Here is a 14,292-nt window from a genome sequence, read left to right on the forward strand (position 1 = left end):
TGTCAAAATTTTATTTTTATAGAAAATGTTGTCAACATTTTATTTCTATAGAAAATTTTGTCAAAATTTTATTTCTATAGAAAATTTTGTCAAAATTTTATTTCTATAGAAAATTTTGTCAAATTTTTAGTCTATAGAAAATTTTGTCAAAATTTTATTTCTATAGAAAAATTTTGTCAACATTTTCTGTAGAAAATTTTGTCAAAATGTTATTCTACAGAAAATTTTCTCAAAATGATATTTCTATAGAAAATGTTTTGAAAATTTTATTTGTGTAGAAAATTTTGACAAAATTTTATTTCTATAGAAAATTTTGTCAAAATTTTATTTCTACAGAAAATTTTGTCAACATTTTATTTCTAAAGAAAATTTTTTTAAAAATTTAATTTCTATAGAAAATTTTGTCAAATTTTTAGTTCTATAGAAAATTTTGTCAAAATTTTATTTCTATAGAAAAATTTTGTCAACATTTTATTTCTGTAGAAAATTTTGTCAAAATTTTATTTCTGTAGAAAATTTTGTCAAAATTTTATTTCTATAGAAAATGTTTCAAAATTTTATTTCTAAAGAACATTTTTTAAAAATTTAATTTCTATAGAAAATTTTGTCAAAATTTTATTTCTATAGAAAAATTTAGTCAACATTTTATTTCTGTAGAAAATTTTGTCAAAATTTTATTTCTGTAGAAAATTTTGTCAAAATTTTACTTCTATAGAAAATTTTGTCAAAATTTTATTTCTATAGAAAATTTTGTCAACAATTTATTTCTATAGAAAATTTTGTCAAAATTTAATTTCTATAGAAAATTTTGTCAAATTTTTATTTCTATAGAAAATTTTGTCAAAATTTTATTTCTATAGAAAATTTTGTTAAAATTTTATTTCTATAGAAAATTTTGTCAAAATTTTATTTCTATAGAAAATTTTGTCAAAATTTTATTTCTATAGAAAATTTTGTCAAATTTTTAGTCTATAGAAAATTTTTTCAAAATTTTATTTCTATAGAAAATTTTGTCAAAATTTTGTCAACATTTTATTTCTACAGAAAATTTTGTCAACATTTTATTTCTAAAGAAAATTTTTTAAAAATTTAATTTCTATAGAAAATTTTGTCAAATTTTTAGTTCTATAGAAAATTTTGTCAAAATTTTATTTCTATAGAAAAATTTTGTCAACATTTTATTTCTGTAGAAAATTTTGTCAAAATTTTATTTCTGTAGAAAATTTTGTCAAAATTTTATTTCTGTAGAAAATTTTGTCAAAATTTTATTTCTATAGAAAATGTTGTCAAATTTTTAGTTCTATAGAAAATTTTGTCAAAATTTTATTTCTATAGGAAAATTTTGTCAACATTTTATTTCTGTAAAAAATTTTGTCAAAATTTTATTTCTATAGAAAATTTTGTCAAAATTTTATTTCTATAGAAAATTTTGTCAAAATTTTATTTCTATAGAAAATTTTGTCAAAATTTTATTTCTATAGAAAATTTTGTCAAAATTTTATTTCTATAGAAAATTTTGCCCAAATTTTATTTCTATAGAAAATTTTGTCAAAATTTTATTTCTAAAGAAATTTTTTTAAAAATTTAATTTCTATAGAAAATTTTGTCAAATTTTTAGTTCTATAGAAAATTTCGTCAAAATTTTATTTCTATAGAAAAATTTTGTCAAAATTTTATTTCTGTAGAAAATTTTGTCAAAATTTTATTTTTATAGAAATTTTTGGCAAAATTTTATTTCTAAAGAAAATTTTGTCAAAATTTTATTTCTTTAGAAAATTTTGTCAAAATTTTATTTCTATAGAAAATTTTGTCAAAAATTTTATTCCTATAGAAAATTTTGTCAAAATTTTATTTGTATAGAAAATTTTGTCAAAATTTTATTTCTTTAGAAAATTTTGTCAAAATTTTATTTCTAAAGAAAATTTTGTCAAAAATTTTATTTCTATAGAAAATTTTGTCAAAATTTTATTTCTATAGAAAATTTTGTCAAAATTTTATTTCTATAGAAAATTTTCTCAAAATGTTATTTCTATAGAAAATGTTTTGAAAATTTTATTTCTATAGAAAATTTTGTCAAAATTGTATTTCTAAAGAAAATTTTGTCAAAATTTTATTTCTATAGAAAATTTTGTCAAAATTTTATTTCTATAGAAAATTTTGTCAAAATTTTATTTCTGTATAAAAATTTTGTCAAAATTTTATTTCTATAGAAAATTTTGTCAAAATTTTATTTCTATAGAAAATTTTGTCAAAATTTTATTTCTATAGATAATTTTGTCAAAATTTTATTTCTATAGAAAAATGCTATAACTACTACAAATTCTGAGTTGTTCGGTTATAAAATTTAGTATTAGGATAAATATATCTAGTTGCAGCAGATCGAAGTTTTTTCACCCTGGACACAAAGTAATGTGGGCTGGTAAAATACACCCAATGATGTAATAGATTTTCAATACAATCTTGGAAATTTTCAATAAATTTTATTTTTCATATTTTATATATTTCTTCATTTCACATATTAAAGGATTAAGAATGAATCTTCAAATGGTCTATTTTCAAGATCTGATATATGTAAACGAAAATTTTGTCAACAATTTATTTCTATAGAAAATTTTGTCAAAATTTTATTTCTATAGAAAATTTTGTCAAATTTTTATTTCTATAGAAAATTTTGTCAAAATTTTATTTTTATAGAAAATTTTGTCAAAATTTTATTTCTATAGAAAATTTTGTCAAAATTTTATTTCTATAGAAAAATTTGTCAAAATTTTATTTCTATAGAAAATTTTGTCAAATTTTTATTTCTATAGAAAATTTTGTCAAAATTTTATTTTTATAGAAAATGTTGTCAACATTTTATTTCTATAGAAAATTTTGTCAAAATTTTATTTCTATAGAAAATTTTGTCAAAATTTTATTTCTATAGAAAATTTTGTCAAATTTTTAGTCTATAGAAAATTTTGTCAAAATTTTATTTCTATAGAAAAATTTTGTCAACATTTTCTGTAGAAAATTTTGTCAAAATTTTATTCTACAGAAAATTTTCTCAAAATGTTATTTCTATAGAAAATGTTTTGAAAATTTTATTTGTGTAGAAAATTTTGACAAAATTTTATTTCTATAGAAAATTTTTTCAAAATTGTATTTCTATAGAAAATTTTGTCAAAATTTTATTTCTACAGAAAATTTTGCCAACATTTTATTTCTAAAGAAAATTTTTTAAAAATGTAATTTCTATAGAAAATTTTGTCAAATTTTTAGTTCTATAGAAAATATTGTCAAAATTTTATTTCTATAGAAAAATTTTGTCAACATTTTATTTCTGTAGAAAATTTTGTCAAAATTTTATTTCTGTAGAAAATTTTGTCAAAATTTTATTTCTATAGAAAATGTTTCAAAATTTTATTTCTAAAGAACATTTTTTAAAAAATTAATTTCTATAGAAAATTTTGTCAAATTTTTAGTTCTATAGAAAATTTTGTCAAAATTTTATTTCTATAGAAAAATTTAGTCAAAATTTTATTTCTGTAGAAAATTTTGTCAAAATTTTTTTTCTGTAGAAAATTTTGTCAAAATTTTACTTCTATAGAAAATTTTGTCAAAATTTTAGTTCTATAGAAAATTTTGTCAACAATTTATTTCTATAGAAAATTTTGTCAAAATTTTATTTCTATAGAAAATTTTGTCAAATTTTTATTTCTATAGAAAATTTTGTCAAAATTTTATTTCTATAGAAAATTTTGTCAAAATTTTATTTCTATAGAAAATTTTGTCAAAATTTTATTTCTATAGAAAAATTTGTCAAAATTTTATTTCTATAGAAAATTTTGTCAAATTTTTATTTCTATAGAAAATTTTGTCAAAATTTTATTTTTATAGAAAATGTTGTCAACATTTTATTTCTATAGAAAACTTTGTCAAAATTTTATTTCTATAGAAAATTTTGTCAAAATTTTATTTCTATAGAAAATTTTGTCAAATTTTTAGTCTATAGAAAATTTTGTCAAAATTTTATTTCTATAGAAAAATTTTGTCAACATTTTCTGTAGAAAATTTTGTCAAAATTTTATTCTACAGAAAATTTTCTCAAAATGTTATTTCTATAGAAAATGTTTTGAAAATTTTATTTGTGTAGAAAATTTTGACAAAATTTTATTTCTATAGAAAATTTTTTCAAAATTTTATTTCTATAGAAAATTTTGTCAAAATTTTATTTCTACAGAAAATTTTGTCAACATTTTATTTCTAAAGAAAATTTTTTAAAAATTTAATTTCTATAGAAAATTTTGTCAAATTTTTAGTTCTATAGAAAATTTTGTCAAAATTTTATTTCTATAGAAAAATTTTGTCAACATTTTATTTCTGTAGAAAATTTTGTAAAAATTTTATTTCTGTAGAAAATTTTGTCAAAATTGTATTTCTATAGAAAATGTTGTCGAATTTTTAGTTCTATAAAAAATTTTGTCAAAATTTTATTTCTAAAGAAAAATTTTGTCAAAATTTTATTTCTGTAGAAAATTTTGTCAAAATTTTATTTTTATAGAAAATTTTGTCAAAAATTTTATTCCTATAGAAAATTTTGTCAAAATTTTATTTGTATAGAAAATTTTGTCAAAATTTTATTTCTTTAGAAAATTTTGTCAAAATTTTATTTCTAAAGAAAATTTTGTCAAAATTTTATTTCTAAAGAAAATTTTGTCAAAAATTTTATTTCTATAGAAAATTTTGTCAAAATTTTATTTGTATAGAAAATTTTGTCAAAATTTTATTTCTATAGAAAATTTTGTCAAAATTTTATTTCTATAGAAAATTTTCTCAAAATGTTATTTCTATAGAAAATGTTTTGAAAATTTTATTTCTATAGAAAATGTTTTGAAAATTTTATTTCTATAGAAAATTTTGTCAAAATTGTATTTCTAAAGAAAATTTTGTCAAAATTTTATTTCTATAGAAAATTTTGTCAAAATTTTATTTCTATAGAAAATTTTGTCAAAATTTTATTTCTATAGATAATTTTGTCAAAATTTTATTTCTATAGAAAAATGCTATAACTACTACAAATTCTGAGTTGTTCGGTTATAAAATTTAGTATTAGGGTAAATATATCTAGTTGCAGCAGATCGAAGTTTTTTCACCCTGGACACACAGTAATGTGGGCTGGTAAAATACACCCAATGATGTAATAGATTTTCAATACAATCTTGGAAATTTTCAAATAAATTTTATTTTTCATATTTTATATATTTCTTCATTTCACATATTAAAGGATTAAGAATGAATCTTCAAATGGTCTATTTTCAAGATCTGATATATGTAAACGATTTTTTGTTACTATAAATAGCAAGACAAAATTACTACATTTTATAATTCACCCAAAATTTTATCCATCGTGCTCTAATTTATAGTACAGATGTAAACTACAGATTTTCGTTTTTTCTTAATATTAAAATAATTCCTTTCTTAAGTTTAACTTAATATAGAATGATGACTAGAGACTTTCTCTTTGCTACTTAAACAAATCAGATTTGTTTCCCTGAAACAAATGACTAGAATATTTCAATGATAGACAACTATATAAGGGAGCGTCTACGAATTGCCTATGTTTTAAATACATGTTCGTTTAATTCTCGACCCACTAGAGCATCACGAAGTCGTGTATATAACAAACTTTCCGGGGATATACCCTCTCGTTGCAAAAATAATATTGTTTCCTGGGCACACATGGCATAACCTAAAGCCCTAGCATCTTCGTCAGATATAACATTTTGTTCTTCCTCTGGGTTTGGTAAATTGTAGTAATCATCATTGTAGCTATCGAAATCATCTTCGAATTCATCCAACTCCCGTTGCAGTTCAAACATTTTCGCCTGTATAGCCTCGAGCAGTTGTCTGTTACGTCGATTGTTTTCAAAATCTTCTTGGCTTGGTTCAACTACAATTGGTGGATGTATATCATCTTCTGGTTCTGGAGGAGGTGTATCACATCGTATACGTTTAATATGGGGATTTTGTATTGGTACATTGTTTGTATCGTTGTCACCATAGTCTTTATTCTCCTCTTCGTTGGCCACAATTTCTTGCGAGGCTTTATGCCTTCCGGTATCTTCGCTAGGATTACTTGATTGCGCCATATTTTTATCCATTTTTCGTTTCATTATAAGTTTTCCTGACATTTTCGAAGGTATTTATTTTTTATTGAAAGTTTGATTAATTTCAAATTTAATTCACTTCTTTTGGAGTGATGTGTTCGCGAGCTCATCTAAAAACCGACTGAAATATCTTGTCTCCAAATGATAATAATTTGAGCTATGAATCGTTTGTTCATCATTAACCCTAAGAGGAAGAACATGCTTCATATCCAACATAAGGGTAACTAACCGCCACCCCTCCTTACATATCTTCCCTTTTAGTATAGGGAGAGGCTATGTAAGATAACAAAACAAAAAACAAAATAACAGCTGAGACAGATGTTCGCATTTATGTGTGGCAGTGCCAGCAGAACAGAGGTACACCGGCAACGACAGTTGGAACATAAACTTGATCAGAAAGTGGTTGTTGCTGCATGTTTCTTCTATTCTTATTAAAACATCCCCTTGCACTGTGTTCGTTGATCATCGCAACAAAACCAACAACAACGACATACAAACGGACAGAGGCACACTTATCATTCAGAGGCACATACATACATACATGCATATTCGACGTCGGTTTCGATGTATGCAGCTGTCTATCTTCCGCACCTCTGCGGAAGTAATGTGTATGGAGAAGTACACAAATTTTCGGTAATATTATAATTCGTATCCTTTTGAAGGATCAAACCTAAATTTTATTGAAAAAATTGTTATATAACTAAATTGAGAGATCGGTGTATAGAGGTTACATTAAAAATTCAGGGTGCACAGAAACTAACTCGTTTTTACGTCCCTGACGTGGGTTTTATAAAAAAAATGTGTCAATAAATCCGTACATCAATATTCAATATTCCGTACATATTCTTATGATTAGAAAATAACAAAAGATTCCAAATATGTATATCTGCTAGATATGATAAAAAATGACCACTTACAGTATCAAAGAAAAATTCCTTGAATCGGTGTGTATTAGAGTCATATACAAATTTGGACTCTCAAGAATATAAATCGGTCTTTAGTGGGCTAGAAGTACTTAGCGTCACCGCCTCATGCAAGTGCATCACAGAGAGAACATTACTATCGTGTAGAACTGCATTCTCGTAAACGACTATTTTTGAAACGACAGCAAGATCGATCCTGTATTTTAGATAATTTGTACAATTACTCTTTCACATAGATTTGTGAATGCAGCGTTTCGGGCAGCGTGGATTTCAAAGCATGGATCCACTGGATAACTATTTGTCGATAAGGAGGTTATCTCCGCCATGGAGGCATATTATAAGGGCCATGTTAAAAAGTTTGGGAGCGGATGGGTCAAGTACGAGTTAAGTTAGGTACCAGCATGACACGCTCTAACAAAGGAAGCTTTGAAGCAATACATACAAACGTGGTTCATAAGCTGATACCTTCTTATTAGAGAAATCAATTTTATTTGAAGAAACCTCAAAATCTGCAATTGCTACATAGGTTATGTTAGGTGGCAGCCCGATATTTCAGGCTCACTTAGCCTATTCAGTCAGTCCATTGTGATACCATAGTGGTGAACTTCTCTCTTATCATTGAGTGCTGCCCGATTCCATGTTTAGCTCAATGACAAGGGACCTCCTTTTTATAGCCGAGTCCGAACGGCGTTACACATTGAAGTGCAACCACTTAGAGAAGCTTTGAAACACTCAGAAATGTCACCAGCATTACTGAGAGGGGATAATCCACCGCTGAAAAACTTTTTGGTGTTCGGTCGGAGCAGGAATCGAATCGTCTCTTTGTATGCTACATAAGTAAACAAATTTTTTGAACAGCATTTGTTATTGTAACAAATTTTTAATTTTATATGCAATGGACACATCCCAATTTAGTTCACTCCTACACGCATATCATATTTATTGTTGATTGTAAACATGTACTGTAAAATATAGTCGTTGAATACCGCCCATTGCTGATGATTTGTTTTCTTTTGTGTAATACGCCACGCGACCAATATATTTTATTTGTTGAAAGCTTTAATGTATTTACATCCCTTAAAATATTGATGGTACCATTAAACTACAACACTACAAACAAATTCCATGTAAGTCAGGTAAAATAGAAAGATCTGTTTTGTACATAAAAATGATTCGCATACAAAGGTTAGACATTGCTGCCTTTATAATTATAGTGATTCGTTTATGGATCTCCACATACGTGGTGCTAATCATAAAGTGCAATTGGATTATAAGACAAACTTTCTTTTTTAAAAAACTTTAAAACTTTTTAAATATTACTTTTAAACACCGGTTCATTCACTTCCTTTATGGCAGATGTATTGCTTTTCCCATCTTTTGTTTTTAGTGTTTAATGCAACTTCCTTTTGATTGATGTCCTTAAAGATGATTTTACACCCTCAAAATAGTGGAATACTCGTATAACTAGATGTGTTGATTAGTTAGCGATTTCAAAATAAATTTATGTAAGATATGAAAATTAATAAGACTCACTGTTGATATGGAAGCTTCTAGACGTACAATGCATATCATTCGATGATATGTCTTGAAATATGTAGCAAGATCGTATAAGAAGACCACACGGCTTTTAGCAAAGTTTCAAAATTAATAACTAAATTAGCAGTGGTGTACCATTAAGTCAACTTTTTGATTGAAAATATTCCTTCTTTTTAATAAGAGATATAGAGCCTTAGATTTAATTTATTGTGGTTAGATCCAAATACTTTTAATATGAATCTATAACCTTGCGTATGAAAAAGCATCAATTCCACTTAATTCTAAATTTTAGAAAAAATAATTGTACTACAGCATACGTAGCATTCGATGTATTGTGATAAATTAACTCAAAATACCAATAAAATACGTTCAATAAGATCTACTCTAATATTAATTTTTAATTGAAAACAAGGTTAGTATGGATCACCCAAAGAAATTCATTAGAAATATCAGAAAAATCTAATAGAACTACAAAATGTCTGCTGAAAAGCAGTCGCTGTTTTCTGAAACTATTTTCTATACTCGATTAGTTCGGCCAAAACACATTAGAAAGCAATACGTTAAGAATATGTCTTGTATATGCTCAATAACCCGATTTTTCTCAAATTAAGGCATAACAGCGAACAATACCCAATAAACACAAGCATTGGAGTAATGCTTATATTCAATAGGCTTTCAAAATTTTTTTCAAACCTTAAAATTCAATTTGACCTTAAAATTCAATTTGAGAAATTGTTGAGAAAATCGCGTTCAGTCAGACATTATCCTCAACAGTAGAATTCAACACGTTAGCAACAATTTCTAAACATATTAGCAACAACTTTTCAAACTAAATTTCATTTTAATGTTTCAAACCTATTGAAAAATTTGTTGAAGGAAAGCAATTTGCAAGGCCATTTGAAATAATGTTGAATATGGGATTCACTATCAAATTGATATGGCGTTACCTATGAAAAATGCTCATCCTTGTGTTTGTTGGGATGCATTAAAACTTAGGTTAGCTATAGTGGCAGCCCAATATTTTAGGCTCACTTCGAGTATTCAGTCCATTGTGATACCACAGTGGCGAACCTGCGCGATTCTATGTTTAGCTCATGAAAGCAGAGCTACTTTTTATAGCCGAGTTCGAAAGGCGTTTCACTTAGCGGTGAAACAACTTAGAATTGAGACACTCAGAAATATCACCAGCATTCCGAGAAGGTATAATCCACCACTGAAAAACTTTTTGAAGTTTGGCCGAAACTGAGATTGAATCCATGGCCCTTTGTATGCAAGGCGGGCATGCTAACCATTTGACCTCGGTGGCCTTGTGCATGAAGCCGGAGACTTTATTCCACATCGTGACATATTGTGCAGAAGATATTTGACCCAACCGTTTTTACAATTTCTTTTAGCAGTCAACGATCCTCCATGATACTCGCAGTATAAGCTTTCAGGCAAATTGAGACATACAGATAGTGCAAGTTCCCATGGGCTATAATAGGTAGTTCCCAGTCTATGGCTCTTTTAGACTTGAAGGGCACAGATTTCATTTCATTTCATTTCATTTATTTCACACTGTAATACAATAAGCCCAACGGGCCAATAAACTATATTACAAGTTATCAATAGTTGATATGCATAATAACAATAATAAACGTATAATAATATCACAAATCCATTATTAGATATATAAGTATATATAGAAATAGCCACGGCTCCCCAGCCGCAATATTAACGAAATCAATAAAATTCAAAAAACAAAATTCATAGCCCAATCAGTAGTAACAGACTATTGCCCACTGTTAATGTGGTCAATAAGCTTAATTTTAAATACCCTCTTTGAAAAAGAAAAATTGCGCAAAAATAGTGGCAGTCGATTCCACAAACGCACAACTCTCACTAAAAATGATCGTTCATAAAATTGACTGTGCATATTAGGAATCAGAATCTGGGGGTTCCTACTTGTCCTGGTAAAAACAAAATAACTTCTTAAAAGGGGTGGCAATCCAGACTTAATAATCCCGTAAAAAAGGGTCAACAACTTAACATCAACCAGTGTATCAAATGGAAACCCCAAAAATGATGATACAAAACGAGACACATGGTCATGGCGTCGAAGTCTATATACATAGCGAACAATAGTATGTACAAGTTGGCGAACACATTTCTTGAATTTCGATTGGAACTTGAACATATCTGTTATAATTATTACAAATATTTCCGTCTGAAGAACACTACATTGATTAGCTATATACACCATGTCTTTAAGTAGACAAGAAAACCTACTACTATCGGTATAGAAATTTAAGCAGATTCTATACCTAAAATCCTGGGTATAGAGAAGGGGTCTCGCCAGATGACATTACATATTTTGATAATCTTACCATGCCCTATAGTTCGACCACAGCGGTAGTTGGGGTTGTTGACGGACAAATATATCTAAAGGTAATAGATGCAAAATGGTCTTAAGAAACTCTATAATTATCTAACATTTGGTATTATAGATCTAACCTTAGCCGTGCTAAATTTCAACGTTGATCTTAAAGTTTAACTTTTTATCCTATATGGCTCCGAGGTATATTTAAAGTCTCTAAAGATAGTCACTATATTTGGCTTTTACAACTAAATCTCTAAATTAAGAGTGCAGACATATATATAGGACGACGATTATATTTTTATTAATTCATGAATAAACAATTATTGGATTAAAAATAATGATCCCGAAATAAACTAATGAAGCAGGATCGAAAACCCTACCTACCTTAAAAACCTATACTTAGTCTATGTTTAACAATTGGAAACCAAAACTAAAAGTGGAATATAAGAATAAAGATACGGATACGTTCGTAGATATATTCTGATATCGTCGCCGCTTAATTTACCAGCGACGAGTTTAGTGATCAACTTTTTAAGAAGTTTTTTCGACTTTTATAATCGTACAATTGAAAAATAAATTTAGAATATAGTTATTTTCCTTTAAAATAACATAGTAACAAAAAGTTACGTTTGATTCTGGAAGCTTGAAAGAATTTGAAATTCCAACCTACTTTTCAAAGATTGCCGATGTCGTATATAATTTCGAAATTGTAAATACTTCAGGAAAATTATTGGAAGATGTCACGCCTGTATTGAATTTCAAGAAAACAAAGTCATTACAAGGTTTTTAATTTATTAAAAAAAAGAAGCAATGCTTATGTATTTGCATTTCTTAGTCTAATAAGGAACGCACCGATGGATCTGCAACATCCACACATGTATTTCCATCAATATCTTTAGCCATTTTATCAGCACCATACTGCAACAATAATGGTATACATTCCGAATAACCGCATGATGTGGCATAATGTAACGCAGTTTGTTTTTGATCGTCACGCAAATCCACAGGACAACCCGAAGATAATAGTAATGACAAAATTTGTACATCATTGGCATCAGTTGCCCAGTGTATAAGACCCAAACCCGTTTCATCGATCTCTTGCAAAGCATCCTTGTTAATCATCTCTTCTACTTTGCAGAAGTTACGATCTTTAACAAAATCAAATATAGTCTTTTCACTATCGGCCTTTTCAAATTGGGTATTGTCGGGTGGCATTTCTATGGAATGAACCACCCAACCTGTGCCACCTCCTCCTCCAGATTCATTCTTGCCTTTTTGGACTTGATCATACCATTGTGGGTCGATTTCCTTTAGCTTTTCCACATACAATTCCTTCGCCTTTAATGAAGCCATAGAACCTAACTCTTCCCATGCTGTCCATTTAGCTCGTGCTTGCATATTGAATAGGCCCGGTTTCGATGTGTTACATTTACCAACAGTTGCTTGTTTAAATAGACCATAAAGTTGTAGTAAATCGTTGGGCATTATTTTGTCATGTGTTCTTTGTACATGTTGTGTGGCCTTTGTAAATATTTCATCCTGTTCATCCTCATCGAATTCCCAATCACTGTCATCTCCTTGTTGCAATTCCATACTCGACATCTTTCTCTATAGTTTTCCCCCCTTAGGGTTTGCTTCTTTTTATCTTAATCCTAATTAAATATGGTGATTTATTTGTCGGCAACGTTTTATGTCTTTCGTATGTTTAAGTAATTTCCCTCTAAAGCATGCTTCTGTTCGTTTTCAATAGCTTGTACGGATTTTAAGGAATTGATGGTCACAAATCCATAACCCCTGGAAAGACCAGTCTTTTTGTCAAATATTACATTCGCATTTACCACACGACCAAACGCTTTGAAGTATTGTTTCAATTCGGGATGACCAACTGTCCATGGAAGGTTTCCAACAAATAATCTGTAAACGCTTTTTGCTTTGGTTGCTGTTGCCATTTGTATGAAGGTAGTAAAGTTTTTTTCTACTGTCAACGGTTTCGAAAGATTAAATATTGAACCACAGGTTACTAAAAAAGGAGATTTCGATTTCTTACCTCTTGCGTAATTTCAACTTTAAAAGCCGTTTGTTCTCTATTAATATTTCGAAATTGTAATTTTTGTTTGACAACGAGCAATAGTACCTCCCAACGAGGAAAATATGTTGCGTCACTTACCCAACAACAACTTTTGTTTGATGTTGCGTGAACTTCACTGTCAAAGTTCGTGACAGAAACGTTGTAGAAAAGTCCGGTTTTTATTTTGAAAATAAAATAGAGAAATGGACAATAGGCTTTCGCAACAATGAAAGGTGTAAGTGAATTTATACTTTTAATAAAACTATAATCTATAGCAAATAAATCCACTAACAATTCGCTTATAAAAAAATAGGAATCAGCTGTTAGTTTGATACTGGCAGATGGAAACAAATGCCGTCGTCTGTGAAGTTTGACAGCTGACATAAAGATTAATTGAACGATATTTATCCAATGTAATAATAATGAGCGTTCACACGTCCAGTATAGTATTATATATGTAGGTCGAGCAAGAAGAAGGATTTAAGACCGGTATGTACCTCTAACGAAATTTACGCTATCCCACGCATGGCAAAACAGTATTATTGGCACGTTTATGGGTAGCGCAAATTTCGTCAGAGGCACGCAAACGAAATTTCCTCTGCAGGTGCATATTGCACCGTCCAGATTATAAGTTTATCCGGTCCATAGACATTATAATACATAGATGATCCACTATTCTCTTTAAAAAAATGTGTCAGTTCCAAAAATTAATTTTCTGAAATTTTTCGTAAAGAGTCAGTCCCAAACATTAAATTTCCCGCATTTGCTTTTGTGTTGTTCGTAAAGAGCAATGCTGCTCAAAATTAAATTTCGTATTTTCGCGGTTTTGGTCAGAATTTTTTGTTCAAATATGAACTTGAGATATGTACATATTTGGTGTTAATTTATATATAAATCCTCTGATGCATTATAAACATTCTAATTTTGTGTAAAATTGGCAAACTACAAAAAGGAAAACGGAAGAGATTGTAAGCGTGCTCCTATTTTTCTCGTTTATTCTTCATCTTCGGAACTGTCAAACATAGTTTGACACCCATGGCTCATCTATATGTTATATTGTCTATGATCCGGGCGGAATGTCTGTGTTTTTGAACAATCTTAGGGAGCCACCGTGGTGCAATGGTTAGCATGCCCGCCTTGCATACACAAGGTCGAGGGTTTGATTCCTGCTTCGACTGAACACCAAAAAGTTTTCAGCGGTGGATTATCCCACCTCAGTAATGCTGGTGACATTTCTGGGGGTTTCAAAGCTTCTCT

At 28.0% G+C, this 14,292-nt stretch overlaps 2 protein-coding genes across 5 annotated transcripts; both read right to left on the reverse strand.

The window, feature by feature from the left end:
• Positions 1-5,201: 5,201 nt before the first annotated feature.
• On the reverse strand, positions 5,202-7,689 carry insb (insensible). The gene has a single exon (XM_075300540.1). It carries the CDS (start codon positions 6,171-6,173, stop codon positions 5,598-5,600), a length of 576 nt encoding a protein of 191 aa, XP_075156655.1. The 5' UTR covers positions 6,174-7,689; the 3' UTR covers positions 5,202-5,597.
• A 4,053-nt stretch (positions 7,690-11,742) lies between these two features.
• LOC142228702 (uncharacterized) lies at positions 11,743-13,154 on the reverse strand. 4 transcript variants are annotated; one of them, XM_075299197.1, is made up of 2 exons: positions 13,015-13,154; positions 11,743-12,945 (listed from the first exon to the last, which is right to left on the reverse strand). In XM_075299197.1, the coding sequence occupies exon 2, from the start codon at positions 12,914-12,916 to the stop codon at positions 12,656-12,658; it is 261 nt and encodes an 86-aa protein (XP_075155312.1). In that variant the 5' UTR covers positions 12,917-12,945; positions 13,015-13,154; the 3' UTR covers positions 11,743-12,655. The 4 variants fall into 4 exon arrangements, with proteins under 4 accessions (XP_075155312.1, XP_075155313.1, XP_075155310.1 ...); XM_075299198.1 differs by having other exon boundaries at positions 11,743-12,942; positions 13,015-13,151; XM_075299195.1 differs by having other exon boundaries at positions 13,015-13,135.
• Between the last annotated feature and the right edge of the window lie 1,138 nt (positions 13,155-14,292).

The sequence above is a fragment of the Haematobia irritans genome, chromosome 3, assembly GCF_050003625.1.
Source record: "Haematobia irritans isolate KBUSLIRL chromosome 3, ASM5000362v1, whole genome shotgun sequence".
NCBI classification, from domain to species: Eukaryota; Metazoa; Arthropoda; class Insecta; order Diptera; family Muscidae; genus Haematobia; species Haematobia irritans.

Bases quoted from the DNA above. Each gene is read 5' to 3' on its own strand.
- insb (XM_075300540.1), bottom strand. From the start codon at position 6,173: ATGTCAGGAAAACTTATAATGAAACGAAAAATGGATAAAAATATGGCG.
- LOC142228702 (XM_075299195.1), bottom strand. From the start codon at position 12,569: ATGTCGAGTATGGAATTGCAACAAGGAGATGACAGTGATTGGGAATTC.